At 42.6% G+C, this 21,251-nt stretch overlaps 3 protein-coding genes across 3 annotated transcripts; 2 read left to right on the top strand and 1 right to left on the bottom strand.

The window, feature by feature from the left end:
• Window positions 1–6: 6 nt before the first annotated feature.
• LOC307261650 (endophilin-B1-like) lies at window positions 7–6,287 on the top strand (the record flags this gene model as incomplete). The annotated part of the gene is made up of 10 exons (XM_080042233.1): window positions 7–108; window positions 360–501; window positions 1,450–1,578; window positions 1,877–2,010; window positions 2,188–2,280; window positions 2,954–3,037; window positions 3,144–3,167; window positions 4,400–4,489; window positions 4,825–4,925; window positions 5,588–6,287. Exons 1-10 carry the CDS (start codon window positions 52–54, stop codon window positions 6,285–6,287), a joined length of 1,554 nt encoding a protein of 517 aa, XP_079898359.1. The 5' UTR covers window positions 7–51.
• Window positions 6,288–11,621: 5,334 nt separating this feature from the next.
• On the top strand, window positions 11,622–13,349 carry LOC307261340 (pentraxin-related protein PTX3-like). Its single transcript, XM_080041857.1, has 2 exons — window positions 11,622–11,879; window positions 12,527–13,349. Exons 1-2 carry the CDS (start codon window positions 11,738–11,740, stop codon window positions 13,153–13,155), a joined length of 771 nt encoding a protein of 256 aa, XP_079897983.1. The 5' UTR covers window positions 11,622–11,737; the 3' UTR covers window positions 13,156–13,349.
• Window positions 13,350–15,481: 2,132 nt separating this feature from the next.
• slc35g2a (solute carrier family 35 member G2a) lies at window positions 15,482–20,649 on the bottom strand. The gene is made up of 2 exons (XM_080042603.1): window positions 20,520–20,649; window positions 15,482–17,050 (listed from the first exon to the last, which is right to left on the bottom strand). The coding sequence occupies exon 2, from the start codon at window positions 17,021–17,023 to the stop codon at window positions 15,632–15,634; it is 1,392 nt and encodes a 463-aa protein (XP_079898729.1). The 5' UTR covers window positions 17,024–17,050; window positions 20,520–20,649; the 3' UTR covers window positions 15,482–15,631.
• Between the last annotated feature and the right edge of the window lie 602 nt (window positions 20,650–21,251).

Raw genomic sequence — 21,251 nt, 5'->3', positions numbered from 1 at the left:
TAACGTTGTGTTGGACCGCCGAGGACAGCGCGCGACCTTGGGGACGTTGCCATGGATTTGACCCGGTTGGCTGTGGATGCTGGGCAGTTCATCAACCGGGCTGTTCAGGTACAAAAAGAACACCAAAAGAAAAAGAAATACGAGTAAGATAACGTTTACGAGTAATTAATGAGCTTGTTCCCGTGGCCTATTGTTATTAAACGTCATTAACATATTCCCTAGCAGTCATTATAGTAGGTTGCTGTGTTTGTTTACAATTATACAATAAAAAGTACGTAGCCCTGTGTTCAACACATCTTCATTGTAAAGTGGCTAGTATGTGTGACTTAAATGCATATGATGCTATCTTGTAATTCCAGTACACCGGGGAGAGTCTTGGCCAGGCAGACAAGACAGAGCTGGAACCCGGGCTCGAGGAGCTCCTGGCCCGGGCTGACGCCACCAAGACCTGGACGGACCAGATCATCTCCCAGACTGAGGTTTTACTGCAGCCCAGCCCTGGTGAGAGATTGTTTATTTGGTGGTATTAATGATCTGTATTAATGTATCCATGGTGTTGGTGGTGGCTCAGCTGTGATTTCAAAGATTCATATCATCAACATCTTCAAACATAGCCTAAAGTAGGACTATAATACGTTTACTCTATTCAGATTCACCTGGCCAAATATTTTAGCCCTGATAAACACATCATCCTCCCCCACTTTGCACCAAACCACAAGCTGCATGCACTAACACCAACAAGTGGGCACTGGCAATTATGGTCTACATAAAACCACATAATGCTGAAGGCTACATCAGCTCTAATTGCTTTGACTGTTAGTAGTGGGCCTGTTCAGATGAATAAGGGCAGATGGTTATGCTTTTCCCCGTCTGAATCCAGTTACCTCACTTAATGGAATTATAAATGGACATGGTCTGTAATCTATCAAATAAAATGACCATTAGGTTGCCCGAAATAAATTATCCTATGAGTGGTTCAGCATCAAAAGGATATAAATACGTCGGCCATGTCGTGTTTATCTATCGGCCGAAGGTTTTTAGTCTATATGAACAAACATTTTTTGCTTACCTCAGGTATGGGCTTTTATGACAGGGACCAGCAGTTTGCAAGCTTAATTTATAAAATATCGGTTTACAATGCTTAGAATACAGTATTATGTCAATACCATGCGTTGACTATTAAATTATTGAATGTAACCCAGTCTATGATTTAACCTTTAAAGACCAGTCTTTGGCACCCTTTTAAAGGTCGAATCCTTTTGTGAAGGATTTGTTTTTTAGCTCAGATCTCAGAGCCAATAAAAAAAATATCAAGAAAATATTTATATTAGTCTTATAGCTTCTCCTTAACCGACATAACATAATCAAAATACATTTTTTAGTGCCCTTTGAGAAAAAATATGATCCTTGCTTGAACCTGAATTGAGCTCATTGATCTCTACTCAACAGGAGCGCGGTTAGAGGACCAACTGTATAAGCATCTGGATTGGAATGTCCCTCCCCGTCCTCGTGCACACGAGGCACTGGGAGACGAAATGACCCAGGCTGGGATGGAAATAGGCTCCAACACACCCTATGGTGAGTATACATTGATGTGGATGATTTGAAATGTTGTCAGTGTGATTTTATTTTATTTTATTTTATTTTATTTTATTTTATTTTATTTTATTTTATTTTATTTTATTTTATTTTATTTTATTTTATTTTATTTTATTTTATTTTATTTTATTTTATTTTATTTTATTTTATTTTATTTTATTTTATTTTATTTTATTTTATTTTATTTTATTTTATTTTATTTTATTTTATTTTATTTTATTTTATTTTATTTTATTTTATTTTATTTTATTTTAACAGTAGTATTGTTTTTGTTCAGGAACGGCACTGATCAGATGTGGAGACGCTCAGAAGCAGCTCGGCGAGGCAGAGAGGAAGTTTGTCCAAAGCACAAACATCCACTTTCTCACTCCTCTGAGGAGTTTCACCGAGGGTGAATACAGAGCCATACAGGTAACACACATGTAAACACATACACACACACATCACCATTATGATTTATGTTTTTGGTCACATTCTCTGTAATTGTTTCTCTAAGTTCTTCCTGTGTTTATGGTCAATCTGTTGTACATAAATTGTTAATGTACGTAACATGGTTTTTGAAAAGTTTGTGTGTGTATTTTTTCATAGGATGAGCGCAAGATGTTGTTGAATAAGCGTTTGGACTTGGACATAGCCACTACCAGACTGAGGAAAGCCCATGAGGCCGACCGAGAGGCCAGAGTGAGTTACAATGTCCTGACTTTAGTTTAGTTAAGTTTAGTTTATTTGTTTACAGTATTGTGGACAGTCTCCTTTGATTAATGTTACAGTAAAAGGAGCAGCTTTAGCCTATTTGGCTAATTTCCAGCTGTAGTCGCCGGCCAGTTGTCAGTAGGCAACCTAAAATACATTAGTTAAAATAAAAAATTAAATAAAAAGTTAAATAAAAATGAAATACATTACATTACATTTATAATTACAGCAGGCCTAAGCAAAAGGGGAAAAAGACAAACAAACATATTGCACACAGTTGGAGCAAGAACAAACAAGCAAGCACAGATGATGGCTTACATATCAAGGCAGTTCAACAACACAAATACACAGGAGACAAGGAAAAAGAGGCCACAAGGGTCACATTAGAAGCACGTAAGACAGAACATGCAGGCAGGTAGCAGAGATGGCACGGCAGCAACAATGACTAAGACTATGTCACATCAAACACACCCGTCACGTCTGACGGAGATTAATGTGTGCAGTTATAGTTGTCGGAAAGCCATGTCTTAACCTTGTTTAGAAACATAGCCTTAAAATACATCATGCCTGGATCAATCCAGAAACACAATAAAATCCCTTCTCTGTCATACAGTTCATTTGGTATTCCAACCCTGTGCTTTTTTCCCCACATCTCTTTCAGAACCTGAATGCCAACCCGCTGGAAGACGACTACACGGCTCATGTCTCCTACATGTTCAGCTTCCTGCGTGTTAAATGGCTGAAGGTCAGTGACTGTAATAAATGGGCGTGAACTTTGACAGGCCCAGCTGGACATTCTGTTTGGTCATTGAATAAGTCAAGTATATGCTCTGTCTCTCTCATCCAATCAGATCTGGGCTCAGGAAATCTCTCAGGTGAGTTCATGTTTATCTTTGCACGCACACAGGATCTGATATTTAAGTGTTCATCATGCTTAAAGCCACTACGAGTAACATGGCACATTGGCGTCCCCTTTGGACAAAAGCGGTAGTATTTTTACGACGCCCGCTGTCGCAAAGCTGTTTTCTAGCTCGTGCCAGGCGTGTGAGTGTGAACTGAGAAGGGCGCAATATAGTGCATGTCCGTGTGTTGAAAGTGTGAGGACTCTTTTCGGCTCCGTGAGAGTGGTTTTGACACTGCATCAACTAATGCCAGTCAGTGCTACACACACCTGATTGCAATGAGTTGATGCAGCAGCGTCACCTAACTACTCTCTCTCACGGAGCTGAAAGATTACGTGTCCTCACAGAAAGCGAATGAACGAGAGACGGCAGTTAGTATGGATCACGATGAGGTAATGTGTTTGTGTTGTTAATGTAAATAATGACTATTTCAGATAATGGTTATCTGATGATGGTGAAGCAAAGCAAACTTTGTGTTAGTACCAACCGCTCATTCATTTAGGAGTAAACACTGCAGTCTAGTTTCGCTCTCGTGAAATTGTATACACGTTGCTTGGCAATGCCCTCGTCCCGCCCATAGCCTATATCACTCTCCCTTTTAGCTTTTCTTCATTGCATTCTCTTTTTTTTCTTTGATGGTTCAGCCTCGTTATCAGTCATTATGACGACAAATAACTGTCTCAAACAAGGCTCCCGCTCCCCTTCCCTCACCTGGAGGGATAGGCTTCTCAAATCGCGTTGCAGCGCCACACTGAAATCTGCGACCAATACGGATATGTGACCATAGAGCCTGCACGAGCGAACCGAAAATCGGACTGGGTGTGCGACCAGACCAAAAGCAGTGATAAAAACTATATAAAAACGTCTTTCTTTGCACTGATGGTCTCGTTTGCTGTTAAAGGTAATTTATGATTATCAGAGGAAACATGAGGCTGTTTAAAAGATATTTAAATGTTACTCGTAGCCGCTTTAACAGAGGTAGAATATATATACTGCATACACTGCCAGCAGTCATCACATTGTTTTGAAATGCGTTTGTTGTTAGTTGTAGTAATCGTTTTCTTTCTATTGTTGAATTCCTTTAGACATATGCCCTTCTGGGATTTTCTTTTTTCACTAATAGAGCATTTCCATAAATAATAATAGAACCATAAATAATGGTTGAACATAATTCGAAAGGACATAACAATTTATTTTGTGTGTAGGCAGAGATGGAGCTGAGAATCTGTCAGAGTCTGTTCGATCGACAGTCGGAAACTACAAGACGTGTTGTGGAAGGACTCAGCAACACGCATGTATGTACACAAGAACGCACACACACACACACACACACACACTGAATAATGAAAAATAGAATCTCATGATACATCTCAAGCTTGGTAATTATTTGTATAACTGTTTGTGTAATTGTCACATGAACTATCCACAGACACACACTTTGAAGAACCCAATGCCAACAAAAGTCTTAGGTGTTCTGTTTTCGAAACTGTAGTTTTTCATACAAACACAAATGTCAGTTTATGAATACCGAATGCAAATTACATTATTTAGTTTTTATTATATTTTTATCATAGCTTTTTCCTTTTTTCCCATTTTATTTATTCATCTTGTGTTGTCATTTATTTTTCAGACCAACCACATGAGGAGCCTGACTGACTTTGTGGAGGCTCAGGCCTGTTACTTCGACCAGTGCAACCAACAAGCTCAGGAGCTTCACAAACAGCTCGCCAGGTGTGTATGTTTAGCTTATCACAACCTAGTGTAAGGTAATCATTGTTGAATAAAATAATAATGCATGGGAGTCCATCTTTGATTTATTTTGCTATTTGGCCATTGCTATACGTTATCTTAATTGAGGATAGAGTTTTACAGTGAAAACCATTCCCCTCCAATTATAGCAAATTCGATTAAGTGGTCCTTTATGGTTTGAGGAAATTCTACTATTTATTCGTCTATTTTAAAGAATTGAAAAATCAGAATGACACAAAAAATGCAATGTCATCAAACTTAAAACAGGTCGGTCTTTCTGAGCTCATAGAATTTGATATTTTGGAGGTATAGTGTTTTTGCAGGGTCACAAAATGCACTTTTAATGTGCCTTCTGTCGGATAGGATGGAAGAAAAACTGTTCAAAACTATTTTCTACAGAAACTTAATTGAAAATATCACTCCCAAATCTATGCATGTGAAACATGGGATTACATTTTTATTCAACTCTATAAACCGGTTGGCAAAAGATCTCCGTAAGCGTGGAGATGCCCAGCTTTTACCACAAAGATGGAGCCAGGACATCTGGTCTCACAAAGAACACAAGACTATTGAGAATAATCTTTTAAAGCAGATGAATTTGTTCACATGAACGACTTGGTTATGATGCAATTTCTCCTTTGCAGCATTCCAGCTGTCCTCTGCTCCAATAACTGGCAGTCAGAGATAAGCAATGCAGTCGATCAGCCGTCAACAAGCAACCACCATGTAGCCAATGGGCTCGTCGGGATAGATCAGATCACTCCAATTCACATAGACGGCCACCAAAATTCAAACTTCAACCAGGATTCCTCACCTGCCAATCCACAACCCGGATCGGAAAAAACAACAACTGGTCCCTCTTTATTAACAACACAGCCACCTGATAGGTCAAATATCAACAGTAACAACAACAACTCCTTCACTGATGGCCAGGCAACCAGCAACAACTGTTCAGTAGCTGACCAGGGCTTTGATGAGGTCTGTTTATCTAATTCAGATAACCACCCAACAGATCAGATCTCAGCATTCACAACAACAAACAGAGCAACAGCTGCAATAATAACCAATGGTGCAGCAGGTAGTCTGACTGTAACAACTACAACAGAAACTGCTTCGCCACCTTCTGAACTCAGTGGAACCTCGAACAAGTCCCAAACAGAAAATGCGGTAGAAGCTGGTGAGACCATAACAACCGATGACATCATGGCTAGTGAGACCTCGACAACCAATGGCATGGCAGCTGAGTCCCAAACAACCAATGAAACGGCAAGCGAGCTGCCCACCATTAATAGAGGAGACGTTCAGGACTCACCGACAGCCAATCAGGAGGAAGTGGTTGAGTAGAGACTTACATCTGGCAAGGGATCATGTGACTTTGCCAAACGCACATCAGCTCAGATAGAATTTGAATGGACATTAAGCTGATTTAGAGCAATGTAAATTAGCACTGTTTACTCGTCAATACACTACTGTATTAGAAATGGGTAGATAGACAATCATAACATGTGGTATGGTAACTAAAAAAGCTTTTAATTATTCATGTGGGGAAGATAATGTGAAGTGGTTGTAAAAGTGCTTATTTTTCTAAACGTGATATAGTGCCACAATCATGTTTAGCCTTTAGCCATATTCATATACTATTCATGTTGTATAAAGATGATGGCTGTTGAGTATCAGTCCCTTCATGTAGCAATGGTTTTTTCTGGTCTGCGAAACTACATCTTTATTTTTACTTTCAGCTAAATGAGAGAACTAATTAAGCTTTGTGCCAATTGTATGAATGTGTGTGCATTTTTTGGTGTAAAAAAACATCAATTCCGTGTGTGTGTGTGTGTGTGTGTGTCTGTGTCTGTCAGTGACCCATAAGCACTCACCTGTATTTACAGCTCACCCAAACCTGTGACACATTTAAAAGGGAAGTGTGTGTATATTATAAATGCGTGTGACTGACTTGTGTTTCTACAAGCTGAGGTAATTTTCCGTATGCAACTTGTCACTTACGTGTGTTAGGGAGTCCGGCGAGGTGACAAAACACCATGCTAAAGAGGACCTTTATGCTTTAGCGTGGTACAAAATATGTTTCCACATACACACTCAGGGTGTTTCCCCCTACACAAACCCCTTTAACCCTCCATTAGTAGAAACGGGTAGAAGTTTCCAAGTCCAGATGTTGTTCATTTTCTCTGTGAGGGGCTGCCTTGCTCTACAGTGGTGTGGGTCCACTCTGGGGATTCTCTGGATGGAAACACACACATATGTAGCACTGACCCTGCTGATGTAATCACCCAGCAGCACTACGCTCTATGCCTTTGTCTTGATATGTAAAGATTTGTGTGTGTCAATAGCTATAATGTTCATAAATCTACTTGAAACCGTGTGTACAGGCAGTCTTAACTGAGCCACATGTTGTATATCGAGCTGCTGTCATTGCGAGGTTGGTGTTTTCCATTGATCCATAAATAAATATGCAAATTAATCCAAGCAAGTGTGGATTCTATATCTTTGTTCTCCAGGCTAGACATTTCTGTTATTTCTTTGTTGAAAGAGGTTTCTTACTCATACCAGCCAAACCTACTGACCTAGATTTACACACACGTGATCATTTCCAGGCAGAGGTTTTGATCAGGCTTCCCAAGCCAAGTCCAGTAATATTAAATACCATGCTGACTGACACACTGTAAAGCCTGCAGTTAAGAATGGCTTGCTTCACTGATTGCAGTATATGTGACGTATGTGTGCATACGCTTGTTGTAAACGTTATATACCAACAGACCTCATTATCCTTTTGATATTAATAATATTGCTCCTAAAATATTGGCAAGTTTGTGTGTGTGTGTGTGTGTGTGTGTGTGTGTGTGTGTGTGTGTGTGTGTGGGAGTTTCTGACTTAAGCAACTTTCGGGGACACACACAAGACTTGAGACATGTTGATTGGGGACGGCTTGTTCAATTGGGGACAAATGATCCAGGAAATTAAAGCAAAGTCTAAGACTGTTTGTGTGTAGTATTTCCCTCCTTCTTCGCCTCTTTCCCATCTGAGGCTGTAAAAACAGATTAGATCGATTAGGCACAGGTTATGTGATATTGATCTTGAGTACAGTCAGGAGGCTTGCGAGCCAAGACAACTATAAAAAAAATGATATCACACTTCTACCAGCTCTACATTTCAGAGGAGCCTCACATAGGACACTAACTAGTGCTTGAAGGCAGATTTAATAGTGTTTATTTTCCTGTAGCTTTCCTATGACTCAGCCAAACACGAATAGATTCTCTTCAATCTGTCCATCACTGCTTGCGAGTGCTTTTCCACCACACTGATACAGCATGTCCTTGCTGTTTCCAACTAATTTTTATTTTTAATTTCCGGTATGCTATTCGTATCCTCAGCAGACAGCAGCACTCTCTCTCTCTCTCTCTCTGGTTTTCATGTGATTTTCTGCTCATACAGGAAGGAAGTGGAAGCTAGAATGATGCTTTGCAGCTCTGGTTGACATGAGTGAGTTATGAAAGCAGATAAAAGAGAATTGGGATCTTTCTAATTATATTTGTTTCGGTCCTGTCCTTTTCCCGAGGGGCACAGACGGATAATACTTCTATAGATAGGTACAGTATTTAGTTATAGAGACATATTTAACCTGGTATATCCCAGTGAGGTTTAAAACCTATTTTGCAAGGGAGACCTGGCCAATACTGCAGATTTAAAAAATGCTGGGAAAAATACGAAATCAGAGAACAGATTAGGTAATATAAGCATACTAATGTTGAAACAAGGATACTAAGCCAAAACGGACACAATTAAGAATGGATTCTTACATTTTAGGACAAAAGTGTTAATTGAAAGTTGCAGAAATAATACAATGGTGATATTCGCAGAATAGAATTAAAAAATATACTGTGGAAAGCTGGACAGAGATGGACAGCCAAGAGTCCACCATGTGTAAACACTGTGCAGATGCATTCATATACCATGATAAGAAAGTCACCAGAGCCAGTAAAAAGGTGGTGGCAACCAGCCTTCTCTTCAAAAAGTGTGAATACTGTACCTTGATATTTGAATCGGCAGGTAATGTGAATTGTCTCACTCTGAACTCTAATAACTCTTCCTTAATAACTGCTTCACAGAATGCAATGATACTGGAGTTTTAGTCCCATGTGCATTAAAACCTTAATAATTAATGTAAAAAGAGAAAATAAGAACGGGCCCAGCACAGAGCCCTGATGTACTCCATTTAGTATGGTAAGCCAGTTTGTACTGTGCCCATTGACTTTGGCACAATGAGTCTTACCTGAGAGATGATTACTAAACGTACTGCCTGCTTCCCAATCAGAAAACCTTATATGAAACAACCACTGCTTCAGCAGGGCATGGTCTTTTCTTAACCAAGATTATTGTATTATTTTAATCCTAACTTTGTCTCGTTTCGTCACTGTTTTTAGTACAACATAATTATCGACTTGTACAATCCTTTAAACATCATTAGACCTAATAATAAAAAGGCCATATTCTTATAATGGCTCTATTGTCTTCACAGCATACTGTATTTTATTTAATCATATCTCCATGGTTTCCTCCCCTCCCCTCACTTGCTACAGATTGGGGATAAAAAGGGACGCACCCACTTCTCATAAAAGTGGCCTGTGTTGGCTGACTTTGCTGTGTTGGTGTCTGTTTGCAGTTTGTCCATCAGTAGAGTCCCGTTACTCTTTTAAATGGCTCTGTTTTTAAAGCAATGGAAGTTCTGCTGACAACACCCAGTGTCCCATTTTCCCCTGTCTCTCTGGTTTAGTCAGAACAGGCCATACGACAAAATCTGTTCTCTTCTAATTTTATCCGGTCTTAATAAAATTCAAGGACAGATCGAGTCATTAAAAACAACTTCCATTATATATCTATCTTTATTTCCCCTTTCCCATATTTCCTGTATGTGTTATTATGTTTTATTCAGTCCTTCATCTCTCATCACTCCTCCCCCCGTCACTGCCAGCCGGGAGTGTTCTTCTGTGTGTCAGCTAAACTGTAGGTGTGGTGTGTGCAGGTGGGGGCGGTAAACAGCGTCTGGTGGCTGCTGATAAATGTAGCTCCCTTTAAATACAGTCACATGATGACCTAAATAGAAGAAACACAAGCGGTGAAAATGCCATGGATTGGCACTGACGAGGACAAGAAAATCTGAGATTGCCTGACACGCATTCTCACTGAATTTGATGTCAACAATTGCAAGTTTTAGACTATGAATGGCCAGGGAAATGCACACACTTGTGAGGTATTTTTTGCTAGAGCGAGGAAGGAAAATATTATACAGATTTCCTCTGTCCCTGTGTACCTTTCCTCACCTACTATCCACCTTTGCCCTCTTCTCTGCATGTTCTCTCCTTTCCTGAGATAAACCTGCCAGCTCCTGATTTGATTTGGTCCCTCTGCTACAGTTACAATCTGCCACACACACAAAATCATACATGTTTACTGGCAGACATGCTGACATCTACAGGTGTGTGTGTGTGTGTGTGTGGGGGGGGGGGGGGGGGTCTCAGTCTAGAGGTCTGCAGAGAGTAGAAAGGTCAGGGCTTTTTCCTTCTACCTTGACATGTCCTTTTGCTGCTTAACCTCAACACCTGTTGACCAAAGGCCCTCTCACTATATAGATAGAGTCGTTTGGGCTTTGCCAAGAGTCCAGTAATGCATAATTCTCCCTCACTGAATGTTTAATCGACAACGTAACCAGGCAACAAAATACAGTCACAGCCAGGAAGCAAAGTTCACAGTGTCGTTAAGCAACACAATTTGATTTGAAGTGGTGAAAAACAAACTCATTTCCATCTTAAAATATAAACCAGACTCTGCAATGTTGCAATATTGTTAGGGTTAAGGGATTTGGTGTTGATGCATAGAGCAGGGGGGAGTCTGACTCATCAGTAAAAAGGTTAAAGAGGCAGACGGATGTAGAGAGACGCGTGGGTGAAATTATCCTGCGTGAAATCTAAATAAACTCGGTTATAAAGGAGTTAAGAGAGAAGCTCACAACAATGATGTGCTTCTTGCGATGACAAATAAAGACTCGGAGGAATCATTATATTTTGGCAACTGATTACTAAAATGAGAGAAAATCTGCTCATTGTGTTATGCGTTTCTATGTTGGTACATAATTGTATATTTTTCAATTCAAATATATACATTTCTTCCCTTTAGTACAACTACTATGGAAGAGCTTTGCGTCTAATATTCATTCTGTTCTGATTCTTTGTCTTATTTAGTATACATAGCATAGAGAGGGGTAGAACTGCACTCCATTATCTGATTTAGAGGCAAAAATATTGGAAATTTAAGTGAAGGTGGAATCTGTTTTTTAACTTGTCGGGTTTTGATTCTTTTTTTGATTTTTTGTTGTTCCTGGTGAGTCTACCTTTCTCCCTATTTCACTTTTTTTTCCTCCCTCCATCCCTCCATCCCCCCTCCCCCTCCTTGTACTCCAAATCATACACTCCCCTGTCTTTCCCCATAATGTCCCTATTTCCCATTCAGTTTGACTTTTGACATGTTACCTCCACTGAAGCATTACTCACCCAACCTCCACAGCACCCCCACCACCACCTCGGCCCCACCCTCCTTCACTTCCCTCCTTCTGGGCCCGTTATAAATTCAGCACTTGCAACAGTTGGCTCAGTGTGAGAGAGTTTCACATATAGTGCAAGGGGAGTTTGTGACACGAGCAGCTGGAAAACTGGGTGACAAATACATACATTACCAGATATGTGTTTGTAATATTTCTTTCAAAAAAGCGACAAATTCAGAGCTCCATGATGCACGTTTTCGGGTTCTGGCGTGGGCTGTGTGTGCTGCTGGGCTTGGTGGGCGCGTCGTTGTGTGTGAATGAAGTCGAGTACGAAGGGAACTACGCGGATAACTATGACAACGAGATCTCTCAGGACCAGCAGGAGGGTGAGTTTTCGTTTATTTTTGTCCTTTTGTCTCTTTTGTTTTGCTTCTTTGTTTGAACAGATGGCAGAATGGAAGATGGAAGAATTTGTGCACAGCTGTCATGTCGGATTTAATTGAGCCAATAAAAGCCTTCTTGTGTGTTTTGATTACAAAATGCATCAACACACCTTGATTTGTTAGTTTTCAAAGGTAATTAAAGGCTGCCATGCATATAGTTGCTCCAATTATTTTCACTACATACAGTAGATCTCTTCTACTTCAATATAATGTGTGTTTTTATGCAGATGATCTTAAACCGTCATGGAAGGGGAAACATAACCCATGTATTTGATATGTTCATCAACATGTAGGCTACTTTCATCTGAGCTTTTTTAGTTGTAAGTTTTTGTTTTACACCATTTTCCCAAACTTTATTTCCAGTAATGTGTCCTTAGGTAGCCTACCCAGTATTTCTTTTTCCAATCACTATTCCAACATTTAAGTGCATGTTATACCTGATTTTGACAATAAAGGTATAGTTTTATAATAGAAGTGTTACCAAATTAAATAAACAGTAATGTTAATATCTTCATTTATTTTCATTGTAACTTTAAAACTGACTTCAAGATTGTATAACCGATGCATCCTTGTGGCTGTTGTCTATGCAGGGGAAACTCCGATGACACCGTGCCAGGCTGCGGAGTTCTCTCGCTGGGACAAGCTTTTCATCGCTCTGGAGAACTCCCACATGAGGCAGAACATGCTGCTGGACTCTCTGGGGCAATGCTGTGGAGGAATGCTTTTTCTCAGGAACCAAGTGGACAAATTGACCACCAAGGGGACATGCCAACAGTGTCTACCCAGCCTGGAGTCAGCGTGTCGGGGGCAAGCAGAGCAGGCCAGTGTCAGGCTACATAGAGGCTTCGTTAAGCTACAAGAAGAGGGAGCAGAGAGGGAGAGGAGGTTCAACGCTACCTTGCATCAGCTCCTACACAGCAGCCATGAGGGGAACGCCCGGCTGAAGCGTCTGGAGGAAGAAAGGGGCCACAGAGTAGACAGAGGGATGGGGCACCAACAACCAACACCGCGACCCAGAGGTTTATGGCCACCGTTTGGGACAAAGCCCTTCTTATCTGACCCTAAGGAGCAGGATGCGACTACTGCACCGCTGGATGCGGCCACCACAATGCAGAGGGCCCTGGTTTCCATAGCGACAGAGCTGCAGAAGGTTCACCTGCAGCTGAGCCGAGTGATAGAGCAGGCGGGGACGTCACAGAAGGACAGAGGGGACACATGAATTGCAAAAAGGGAGAGAATAGTCAAAGATGGAGGCTGGATACACTCCAGCGCTAAGGATTTTGCAGTCGTTTTTTTTATTGTTACTTTTTTTTTATTTTTTTATATGTGAGCATGTTTATGTCTGCTAACAATGTATTTAAAAGTACCATAAAAGTTTTGGGTTTTTACCATGTTGGAATTAAAACGTATTAAACAGCCCAACCCGCCTTGTGGAAAGGTTTCCTCCCTCCTCCCACACGGTAATCATCTCGTGTTTGTTTAGTTTTTTTTGCTTACACTTTCGTGCACATGCCAACACTTCCTTTTGCCAGTGTCATAGTGTTGTATTATTAGTTTTGTATTATGTGTTATACTGGGCAGGCCTAGCCCTCTCATTAGCTGCTTTAAGAGTCTGTATGAGGAGGGGCCACAACTCACAATGCTCACAGCTTTTATGAAACCGTGCCAGAGCTTATTACACTGCCGCCGGTCCCTCCTGAACACACACACACACACACACACACACTATTAACATAATTTTTTATACATTACACAGTGGCTTGGCTGGTGTTCACTTGAGGTACTTTCCACATATTTTAATATGACAGTTTGGTGTTATTGGTCCAGGATCACCTCTTCATTGTTTTTTAGTGTTCGTTGTTCTCAATTAGTCATTTATTAGTATAAATATGTTAGTAGAAGGAATGAGAGAAAGTGAGGAGGATGGCAGGGATAAATCAGTACTGAAAGAAGTATTCAGATCCTTAAAATATGTAAAGGAGTGATACTGTTCACAGTAAACAGGCAAAATTCAGCTACGGTCAAAAGCAAAAGTACTTATTATGCAGCAGAAAGACTCCAGTCAGTGATATAATACAGACTATATTATTTCCATAATTATTACTTATGTATTAACCTGTAAGCAGAATATGGGGTAGAATAACTTGGAGTATACTATATACATATAAGTATAAATAAAGGTTAAGTGAAAAATGAAATACTCAAGTACTTTGAGTGCTTCACTGAATGTCCGTTGTTAAATTCCATCATTGGACATAATATAGCAACAAAGAATATTTGAACCGTATGTGAATTTAATTAGGCCAGCCCACTGACATCACCGAGTATTTTCACTAATGAAAGGCTGACAACCATGGCATGGCATGGCATCAATGCATAACTTCTGCTTGTGTGTGTGTGTGTGTGTGTGTGTGTGTGTGTGTGTGTGTGTGTGTGTGTGTGTGTTTGTGTGTGTGTGTGTGCCTGCACCATTTCATATGAATTTGCAGCTGGGTGAAGATCTTTTTTTTCACATATTTTAAATGTCCCAGGCTACTAACAAGATGCCAAGAGGGCGTTGAGATGGAGCAACAAGGATAGTAGTTAAATGTCATGTCTCTACATCCTGCTACACCTGTTTCACCGTGGTATCTAGCATGAAGCAAACACAAGCAAACATAAGCACCATGCTTGGTTGAATGCGGGGGCACTTATTTTCACTAAGAAGCCTCCATCTGTGCAGTGTGTGCTTAGGGATTTTAGTGAATGGTAGCTTTTTAGTGTCACGTCATGTTGCTTCATTCAATTTTAAAGAAAAACTGAGCGGAAAAAAGGAAAGCAGGAGGCTAAAAATGAGGAAAAATAGGTAGAGAGAGAGAGAAGCGGAGAAAGAGAATGACATAATGTACTATGTGTCTGACAGGTACCTATTACGCATAATGACTGTTCCCCACACACAGTGTTTTTTATAACAGCCATCTGGTTAGCCCCAGCTAAATAGACAGTCACCATCAGAAGCCTCCCTTTCTCTGCCCTGGGCTTATACTTCTCTTTCATCTCCGTTTTCGTCATTTGCCATCACTCTCTTCTTTCCCCTGCTTCTTATCTGTATGCCAATCCCATCATCTCCTCCCTCTACCCACCATCTATCTTCCCCTGATTGTGTGTCTCTCTCTCCTGCCTCTCTCCGCATCTCCTGTTTTGTGTCTCTCCTGCCAGCCACCGGCGGAGCAAATAGATTGCATCAATCATTGGCCTACTCTCAGCTGGCTGGTAAAAGTGACTGACATTAGGGTCCTGTAAAATGTAGACATTGTACACACACACACGCACACGCACACGCGCACGCACACACACACACGCGCACGCAAGCACACACGCACACACACGCACACACACACACACACACACACACACACACACACACACATGCACAACCTCTTAAGGAGGCGAGATGCTAATGACAAGCGGCGTCAGTATAACTTGTGTTTGTCACATTGATTTTAATGTCACATCACGTATAGTCACCATAACACACAACACACAATATTGGCACTTTCCCCAAAAAAGCAAAATGAGGACGATACAAAATAGATAAAGCTCCGATAAACATTTAGCAAGTCTCTTATGTACACTACTAGTAACAATCTCATGAAGGAGGGAGTGTGGTGGGGGGGCGAGGGGGAGAAGAGAAGGATGAGGTGTTTAAGAGATGTCTATTTGATGGGAGAGTCCAGAATCTCCTCGTACTCCTCCCTCTGGCGCCGCCCCCCTCCGCGAGAAGGCAGCAGCTTAATGGCCACCAGCCAACCCACGCTCAGTATGACCATCACGCTCCCCACCACCTCCGGCGCGCTGGGGGCCAGCGGCAGCACGGCCAGGTGCAGCAGCAAGGCCACGGGTACCTCCAGGCTCTGGGAGGCCGAGACCAGGGCCGGGTGGAGTCGTGTGAGGGCGTGCGTCATCCCCAGAAATGCGGCAACGGAGCAGGCGACCAGGCCCAAAACGAGACCCCAAGCTGGGGCACTCGAAGGCCAGGACCAGCCCTCCTGGAGCAGCACCAAGGAGGCCGGGGCTAGCAGACACCCAGTCCAGCTCACCGTGAACAAAGCCGTGCCCACCCCTACCCTGTCCTTGAGCGAACGATACCCGACCAGCGCCAGGGCCATCCACAGCCCCGCCAGGGCCGAGAGAGACCAGCCAAACGCGCCCTTCCAGAACGCCACAGGGTCGGTGGGCGCCGGGTCCGAATTGCCCTCGTCGGCCCCCTCGGGAAGCAACGCCAGCCCCAAGCCGCACAGTCCCGCCGCTATGGTGATCACGTCGGGCAACGCCAGCCTCTCCTCCAATAGCAGGAAGGCCAGGGTTGCCGACAGCGCCGTGGTCGCTAGGCGCCAGGTGGTGGTGCCGTTACCGACGGATATGAAGGTCAAGGAGGCGTAGGCGCAGCAGAGGGAGAGGGAGTAGGAGAGGCCGTAGCAGAGCAGACGCAGACGGTAGCCCTGTGGTCCAAAGGGGTTCTCCCCCTTGTAGAGCGGAGCAGCCACAGAGGCCAGCTGCAGGACGGACCGGACCAACAGCAGGAACAAGGGGCCGAGGCTGAAGCGTTCGGAGGCCAGGCGGGTCAATACGATCAGACAGCCGTGAGCCAGCGCCGCGCCGAGCAGCCCCACCCAGGTGAGCCGAGACGCGGACACCGACGCCTCCCCGAAGCTGGCCAGCTGGTTCCCTACCCCTTTCCCAGAAGCCTTTGCTGCCGTGCCTTTGCTCGTGCCCTCGCTCCCACCATCTCCTCCCCCAGAAGACTGAGGTTTGCTGCTGCTGCTGCCGGCTGTCGAGTCCTTGTCCTTGTCTTTGGAGCCAAACAGAGTCAAGGGCCACTTCCTGCCTTCCGTCAGCCGCTTCCTGTCTGACGTCTCCTCCAGGAAGGAGCCGAAGTCCTCGAAAGACGGCGCATCGTCGTAGCCCTCGTCCCCGGGCTGGGGGAAGTGCGTGTGCACACCGGGCTGAGGGGAGTAAGGGGTGTGCGTGGCGTATTTGGCCGTGACGGTTTGAGGGTGGATCTTGACTCTCTTTTTAGAGCCGCCCAGGAGGTGAGTGGACTCCATCTTAGGTCTTCAGTGGCGACGGACACTCTGCGAAGAGAAGAAGAAAGGACACTTTTAGAGCTACATACAAGAAATAAATACAAACATACACACACACTACTGCAAATCCTCTCTCTCTCTTCTTCTGCCTGACGCTGTCTCACTGAGGGAGAGGCCGCCCAATATCTCATATATCTTTAACATCCCGGATAATTATAGCAGTGACTCACGATTTTCCCATGTGTGTTTTGGCAGGGGGATGTACGTAAGCTGCTCCGTGCGTCCGTGAGCAAATCACCGGTTCGATCGTGTTTTTTTTCTTTGTGTGGCAAGAGTCCACACATTGAGTTCATATTAGCTGAATCATACTGGCACCGTAATGGCAGATTAGCAGGGCTATTATCACTCACTTTTAGTCCTCTTGGATAACACGACCTTTAGAGAGGGTTACAGATTGTTTCCAATGACAGTTACACAAGTAGATGCTTCCTGCCTCAAATGTCTTTTATCTCTTTCTCTGTTGCTAACTATTATGACTCGCTCTGTCTTTTATCCCTTCCCCTCCCTCCCTGCCTCCCTCTATACATCCAAAATAAGAAATAGCCTATACAGTAAAGTGTTTTTCATTCCAGCCCTGATATTTCTTAGTCCGTGCAAATGTTAAATATGTCCACTTTTACACTTAAGAAATGGTTTATGGATCCTTGCCACCCATGTCTCTTCTAAATTACCCCCTTCTCCGAATCCTTCTCCACCTCAATAACATTTCCATTAAAGTCCATCTCCACGGATCATTAACTTATTACTGGTGAAGTAACAGCTCTCTGCAGCAGAACAATACGACCATGCAGGTGCTGTAGGGCACATACCCACTGCTTTGCTGCATTCCAGGTTATACAACACCCAGCAATCCATGGTAAATTGGCTCCATATCTTTCCAATCCCTATCTTTATTTTATACTGAAGAATCCCATATTAACATGTCCATTGAATATATATATATAATGCATTCTGTAGAACTGCCATTCAAAATCAGATAAACAAAGCAGAATTATAAAAAGAGATTGCCTTTTGGTAGGGATATTATAATTAATGAATGGAGAACGGAGAAAGTGTTAAGCAGAGGTTTAAAATGAACTGTCTATCTAAAACTAAATGTACAACACAACCACATCTTCACTTGAATAATTGATATAGCAACTCACTCAATCTACACTCTAATCACAACGTGATGTAACACGACTTATTAAAATGCTAGCAGCTCTCCATGTGGGAAGTCATTGTTTTTGCATGTGATGGTATATATTAGGAAATCATTACAGAATAGGACATTTAAAATGTGGTGTGAATATATACATATCATGATGGTCTATATCTTCTTGAAAATCAACCTTAAGACAGTGTATATGGATTAAATAACATGACAGTAAGGCCTGTTTGTAGCTAATGTAGAAAATGAAATGCCTAGCATACCGAGAAAAAAAATGTTGCCTCAAAGAAATCTTCTACTTTGATTGTCTACAATGTTCTAGTTAGTACAATCAGGGTATTACCATGGTGTATATAGCAAAATATTTGATTGTTGAAGAAATGTGTAGCATCTTTAGCCTATTACATGACCCTAACAATTATCATACATGCCTCGAATCATTAAAAAAGCCTTTCAGCTTCATTATATCTTCCTGATGAGTTTAAAGGTCTGTGTGTGAATGATCTGACTGCAGTATAGGAAGTTTTTTTGGCAGCCGGCTGCTGTTTCTCACATCCTTTGTGGTGCAGTCTGTTTGATTTGGTCAGAGTGAGGGTTAGGCTGTGAATGTGTGGCTGGCTCCATAGCCTGTATATACTCTCTGAGAAAATGTAAATGAATCCCAAGAAACAGACTACTAAATCGCCTTGTTACAAATCACAACAGCTGAGTGTCATCTGTGTGCTTCTCTCTGGTCAAGTGCTCATACATTATTTGATCGAAAACAGGATATAAAAAAATATTTCTCTGAAAATATGGGCTTTTTCGGGAAAGTTGTACAGACTAAATCACTTGAAAATGAATTATTTTTCTAACTCCTAAAACAACTCAATTTACCCCCTTCCCAGCTTGTAAAAATGCCCTGTACAAAAAAATCAATGATGAGCCATGAACCTGGCTTGAATGAAACTGTGGCTTGATTTCACAACTGTGCGGCTTCACTGAACCAAGTCAAGCAAATAACCACAGCAGGCATGAATCTGTGCCGATGATATTGGAGACGATCTCATCGTTTACTCTCAACAGAGGTAAAATGAAACCCAACGTGCTGTTTTTATGAAACCACAAAGCTATCAGGATGTTCCTGTCTAACTGCTCTCCCCTCTTCTATTGTCCATTAATATTTATTGTTCGGGCTATAGCAGCCTACCCCTGCAGTGCTGCTGCTGCTGATACTCTCAAAAGCTTGTTTTACACCTTACACAACCCTGATGTGTGTTAGCCGCTACCAGCCAGAGTGAACACAGCAGCAGACAATGATCATGTTTCCAGAGAACACTTTCCCATGAAATCTAAAAGGGAAAAAGTTAATGATGCGTCTTCTGCTACATTTTATTCGATAAACATCCCCTAGGCATTTGATATAGACTATTTATATGGGCCAATCACTTTAGAATTGGTGCTCCTACATTATTTATAATTTAACAATTGGAAAGCAATATGCAATATGCAGCTGTCATAGCTTATGTAGTCTATTCAAAGTAAGATGGATATGAGATAATGTTCTGCAAAATATAATATTTTGGTGACAGTTACAGAACCTATATATGTGTGTGTGTGTGTGTGTGTGTGTGTGTGTCTGTGTGTGTGTGTGTGTGTGTGTGTGTGTGTGTGTGTATATATATATGTGTGTGTGTGTGTGTGTGTGTGTGTGTGTGTGTGTGTGTGTGTGTATATATATATATATGTGTGTGTGTGTGTGTGTGTGTGTGTGTGTGTGTGTGTGTGTGTGTGTGTGTGTGTGTGTGTGTGTGTGTGTGTTGTCTTTGTTTTTTTTTGCATGTTATGTAATTCCATGTGGTAAGCGAGGGGGTGTGAGTGTGTGTGAAGGCAGCCTATTTTCTCAAGGTTATCTAGGTCCCTTGGTGATGCGCCCCTGTGACGCCAGAGGTTCAGACACTGTGCGCGGCGTCTGCACCTGCAAAGACAGCGTTTCGAACCCCGCCCCTGACACAGTTTTATTTTCTCAATGTAGCCTATATGTTATATGTTGTAGCTATAGCCTATTATAACGAAAGCCTGACCCATGAATGATTTTTGAATGGAGGAGAAGCGCGCGCTCGCTCACACTATGCATGCGCACGCGGAATTTCGCTCAACCCCGCGACTCAGCCCTCAGACGGTCTCCTAATTAGTGTGTAATTTCGTGTACTAGAATCACGTACTCCGGTCAATAAACAGCCAGGTGGCTGTTTAGTAGCCTACACCTACTGTTGATAAAAATTCAATCATTTTTTTTTAACACCTGCCCTGCTTCAATCAACTCACCTGCTTTCCCGCAGACCAGCAGTGGAACTTTACACTCGTTCAGCCTTATAGTCATTTACCGAGCCTCTCCAGCGCTCCATCACCTCTTTATGGCCATTTTTTCTTCTTTCTCTGCCACTACTCTCTGCTCGTCTTTCTCCTGCGTTAGTCAAAGAGTATTTTCAAGGGCAGCGAGCCACGGACCAGACAGAGCCGTCACCTGCGGCCACCTTCACTCCTCTCTGCGGGAGCGAAATGTGCGTCTTATGTCGACCTGCTGCTCTTCCATCTCCCTCTCTCTCTCTCTCTCTCTCTCTCTCTCTCTCTCTCTCTCTCTCTCTCTCTCTCTCTCTCTCTCTGAGCACTGAAACAGATGCTCCTCCACAGCTCGGCCGAAGAGGAGCTAGAGACGGAGGGAGAGAGAGAGAGAGGGGAGGGGAGGGGGGGACTAATCATAACGTCTGAGCATGCGTGACATCCACTGAACACCAGCACTGTACCCCCTGATGATCATTGTATCTCGTTATTTTCGTGTGTGTGTGTGTGTGTGTGTGTGTGTGTGTGTGTGTGTGTGTGTGTGTGTGTGTGTGTGTGTGTGTGTGTGTGTGTGTGTGTGTGTGTGTGTGTGTGTGTGTGTGTGTGTGTGTGTGTGTGAGTGTGAGTGAGTGCGTTTGAGTGTGTGAGAGTGTGTGTGAGAGAGAGAGAGAGAGAGTGTGTGTGTGTGTGTGTGTGTGTGTGTGTGTGTGTGTGTGT

This window comes from Ammodytes marinus (genome assembly GCF_949987685.1).
Source record: "Ammodytes marinus genome assembly, chromosome: 15".
NCBI lineage: Eukaryota > Metazoa > Chordata > Actinopteri > Uranoscopiformes > Ammodytidae > Ammodytes > Ammodytes marinus.
Note: the sequence above shows the minus strand (reverse complement) of the source record. Positions and strands in the feature narration are given on the sequence as shown.

Excerpts from the sequence above, each read along its gene's own strand:
- slc35g2a (XM_080042603.1), bottom strand. The coding sequence starts at position 17,023 with ATGGAGTCCACTCACCTCCTGGGCGGCTCTAAAAAGAGAGTCAAGATC.
- LOC307261340 (XM_080041857.1), top strand. The coding sequence starts at position 11,738 with ATGATGCACGTTTTCGGGTTCTGGCGTGGGCTGTGTGTGCTGCTGGGC. Across the intron at positions 11,880-12,526 it reads CTCTCAGGACCAGCAGGAGG|GGGAAACTCCGATGACACCG; the intron begins GTGAGTTTTCGT and ends TTGTCTATGCAG.